Source organism: Acanthisitta chloris, unplaced genomic scaffold (genome assembly GCF_000695815.1).
Source record: "Acanthisitta chloris isolate BGI_N310 unplaced genomic scaffold, ASM69581v1 scaffold25826, whole genome shotgun sequence".
Lineage (NCBI taxonomy): Eukaryota > Metazoa > Chordata > Aves > Passeriformes > Acanthisittidae > Acanthisitta > Acanthisitta chloris.
Genome location: NW_008676881.1, coordinates 72809 through 77099, shown reverse-complemented (window position 1 = coordinate 77099; position 4291 = coordinate 72809). Strand labels below are relative to the sequence as shown.

At 38.8% G+C, this 4291-nt stretch overlaps 1 protein-coding gene across 1 annotated transcript in view; it reads left to right on the top strand.

The window, feature by feature from the left end:
- Positions 1-870: 870 nt before the first annotated feature.
- MTR (5-methyltetrahydrofolate-homocysteine methyltransferase) overlaps positions 871-4291 on the top strand; it is a gene marked incomplete at its 5' end in the record, with an annotated part of 42531 nt that continues 39110 nt past the window's right edge. Inside the window, 2 exons of the mRNA XM_009076313.1 lie at positions 871-1085; positions 3685-3774. Coding sequence (XP_009074561.1) covers positions 871-1085; positions 3685-3774 — 305 coding nt within the window. The remainder of the gene's footprint in view (positions 1086-3684; positions 3775-4291) is intronic.

Below are 4291 nucleotides of genomic sequence, written 5' to 3'. Positions count from 1 at the left end.
TGGGATGGCGTTTGTTTGGGATCTTGAAGCATTATAGTATTGCATCTTGATTCCTAATGATAGTGCTGAAATTTCTAGTTTTCTGCTTCGTTTCCAGTTAGATTTACGCTGTCTGGTATGTTATAATTAGCATGTGATTGACCTGATTTTTTTTTTTTCTGGCATAATTGTGGAGAAGAATATCTTGCTGTGTTTGTGCAAAAGCAAGTAAAGTCTGGCTGTTATCTCTTGGCATATGCTTAAGACTACATGATCTTAGAGGTCTCCTCCAGCCTTGATGGTTCTGTGATTCTATATCTTGGCATTTGCCCAGTAGTTGTGTACTACTGTGATCCTAAGTGAATTTGGGACTCAGTTGAAGAATTGTTTTTGCTTACTTGGTTTATTTCTCTCTCTATCATTGTGATATAGCCATTAAAGTAGGATATTTTTAAAAAACCATGAAGTTTACTAGCTTGCACTTGCATATTACTTACAGTATGGTATCTAGTACCAGGAGGCAGCTCTGTGTTGCTGTCTAAATGTTGCTGTGCTGGAAATTGTCACAGTTTTCAGGTTTGGAGACTAGTTTATATAAAGAGTTTGATGTATGCCCTTGTGAACTTTTGGTAATAGTTTTTCTGCAACTGACTGCATGCAGGTAACTGTGCTTAGGTAAAGGACCGGCCGAGTCTCATTCTGTTTAGATAGAAGCAGGTATTACCTGACATAAGGTGATTGGAACTGAAGGTGAAGTAAACCAATTAGCATTTGATTTCAGTAGAGGATTAGTTATTTTATTGTGTTTCTTGAATGAGAAGAGCTCAGTTTGCGCGAGTACGTAGGCAGAAATTTCAGAACTGCTTAAATATTGGGTTTATTTTCTTACAGCAGATCCCCAGAAAAGCGTGGGAGATGAAATCGAATCCGTTCTCCAGGAGCGGATAATGGTTCTGGATGGAGGCATGGGGACCATGATCCAGCAACATGCCCTGTCAGAAGAGGATTTTCGAGGACATGTGTTTAAAGATCATTCCAAGCCTTTGAAAGGCAATAACGACCTTCTCAGTATAACTCAACCTGATATAATCTGTGACATACACAAGGTAGGTGGTTCTGACTTCTGCCTCTTGACAAGAGGAGGGGGAATTTGGCCTCTGCACTCCTCTTTTCCGTACCACAGGCTACTGGCTCTCCTGTGTCTTTTGGGGATAGGGAAGAGAGTGCTAGGTAACCATGCGAAAAAGAATGAGCAGATTTGACTGTTCTGGTTGTGTGAGCACAGCATTCGTGTCTTGGTTCCTGATGTCACCCAGGCAGTGTTGGTTTTAAATCTCTTTCTGACTTATGTCCCTGATGGTTTCTATTCATTGTAGATTCTGTTTTATTTCATTTTTATTTCCTTTTCTTCTCCTCAGCCTGCACTTGAAATGCATCTAAGTAGGACATATCTGAATTCTAGATGTGTTTCTATAATTGTGTATTAAAGAGCTGTTAAGTGTGGCAGCCTCAAGCCTCTCCGTAGTTAATGAGTCTACAGGCTTCCTAATGAGTATATGTGCTTCCGTGTTCTTGGTTTTTCCCTAGAATATCAATGTGTGGCCCAGAGAGTAAAACAGTCTGGGGCTGATCATTAGGAATTTGCAAACAGATTTCATCATTTTCCTGTCTTCAATTAGGCTTTAGAAATCAACTTCCTAAGTCTTGTGTTTATTGAGTTGCAGGTATTTGTAAGTCTTCCTGTAATAATTGGAATACTTGAATAGCATTGCAACTGTCTGATATTCAGTTGAAGCCTCACGTCTGTTCTGGGTTTTTGCAATTAATTGACAATATCTGTATTTCTTTGATGAGAATCATAATTGGCTTATGTTTATTAAACTTGATAGGTAATCTGTATGTTTTAGTTTATGTTCTAACTGTCATTCTTTAGATATTAAGAATGATAAGCTGGAAAGAATCTGTCTTTGACTTATAAAAGCTTCAGGAGGAAATATTTGTAGTTTGAGTTCAGTTCCTACTCCATTAACCTAGCTGTAGTGGAACCTTGGAATTTACAATAGTTTCTGGTTTTCATAGGGTAAGCTGCATAAACGGTTGGATTTTGCAGGTTTAGCGGAGCAGTAGTGATGTGAATTGAGAATGAATGTACTGAGTCAAGCTAGGTAGCCTGTGTGATCTCTCCAATGGCCAGTTGTAGGTGTGTTAGGAAGAGTGTGCAAAAGGAAGTGTCATTTGTGGTCCCTGTGCCTGCAGCAGCTATTGGCTCAGATGCCTTCTGAGCAATGGGAGGTGACTTGATATTTTACAGCTACCAGTGGTTATTTCTGCTGAGAACTGGACAGAAGGAACTCAGAATAATAGATGAAAATATTTCTACAAAGTAACTATAATCCCACTATATGTATCATGAGTGTTTTGGTTTGGTTTGCTTTTTTTGTTAATGGCCCAGTGAGTCAGATCTCATAGATATCAGTAACTTGAAAAGTAAATGTTAGCTGTACCTTATCTGGCAAACTCAGATTCAGAGGTGAGAGAGGTGATGTATTTTCAAAGGCAAAAATTATCTTCCTACTTTGAGCATATTATTTCCTTCTCTGGTGATAGACAGTAAAGTCAAAGGGCTTTTGCTGAAATGACAGATCTGAGCTAAACAAAATGTAGTAAAAAGCTGTACACATTTAACATGTTTAGATGATTTTCAGAAACTTAGTTACTTGATTCTTGGTGAACATGTAAGAGCTTGTATATGTTCATACAGTTATTTGTAGGTATTTTCGTATGCTAGGAGGAGTTGAAAGAAAGCATATTTATTTGCAGCGAAACATGTTTTAAAAGCAAATGTAATTATTTTCTGCTGTCAATTGGATCAAGACTTTATTTGCACTGTTGAACTCACTGAGTTCATCTGCTGCTTGCAGGAAAATATGAGTGATTTATATTTAATGGTTGCATAAGTATTTTTGACTTACTGGCACTTCAAGGGCTTTAATTTCCTTGGATATTCAGGGAACACTTAAGGGTTAACCTGGTCAAAAAGAGAAGTTGGGTGGGAAGAGGGAAACTGATAAAGCCTATAAAATGCAGGCAAGAATCTGCAAAAAATGTCAGTTTGCATTGATTTCAGCTTACTTCACGGGGAATTAGACAACCGAAATGGAACAGAAGGATTAAATGTTTGGTGAATCTCAGCCATTAGTTAAACTTTAAATAAGGTCTGCACAAAAGAAAATTCTCCAAAGCTTGTATTCTGTCCCAGTATGCTCTTGTGCTGTACAGCTCCCTTCAAAATGTTGAAGTTTTCTAATCTTGTTAATATTTACTGTTGTTCAGCTGGTGCCTTTTCTGAGACGTGCCCACAGCAGCCCTTGCTTGCTGACGGCAATTGGACCTTGCATCTGACCATGTTCATGCAAAAATCTCAAATGTGCTCAGGTGCTGGACTCAGTGGCAGAGGTGACTCTATAAATGTCACCTGTTAACAGAAAGTGTGTCTGACACTGAATTTCTGAAAATTGGTTACATGGAACACTTCTGTTGCTTTGGCCCTGTGCTTTTGAGTGAGGCCTTCAGAGTTTCATCTGCTTTGAATTAGGAGATGATTGGTGACTTTTGTTGACTGGTTGAGACAAAGTAGTTGGGTTACATTTATTCCATACCTCAGTTCTGGAGATCTTGGAGTTTTTTTTTCTTCATGTCTTGCAGGAGTACTTGCTGTCAGGTGCTGACATCATTGAAACAAACACTTTCAGCAGCACACGGGTTGCACAGGCTGACTACGGCCTTGAGCATTTGGTAAGAATGCTGAACTATTTACACATTAAAATATTAATCAAGATTTTTGCTTTAGCAGCAGCCAAGATGAGCTCAGCCCAGAGTTTGTTAGTATTGTGTTTATTGGATTCATGCTGCCTCTTGAGCCACACAATGAGGTTGCAGCTCATTGCTGCTGCACTTGCTGCGTGTTACCAGCTTAGTATGCTTCTTGTTTACAAAGGCACAGGCAATAATAATTAGTCCTAAATTTTGTCCCAGCATTCACAGAGTCTCTCAGTTCTATGAACAGGCATGTTTTGCTTCAGTCCTTCTAACTTACCAAATGCCACAATGGAACTGCTTTTTTCCCTGGCTGTTACTTGTGTGTTGTTTGTACTGGTGTGTATAGAAGTCTTCTCTAGCCTGCATTTGTCATACCTGTTCTGTGTAATGTATTGTTTTGAGAATTTGAGGGAATGTGTGAAAGAAAAATACTTGGAAATATGCTGGATGAACAAAAAGTGAATTTAAAAGTAGGTTAATTTTGTCATCAAGG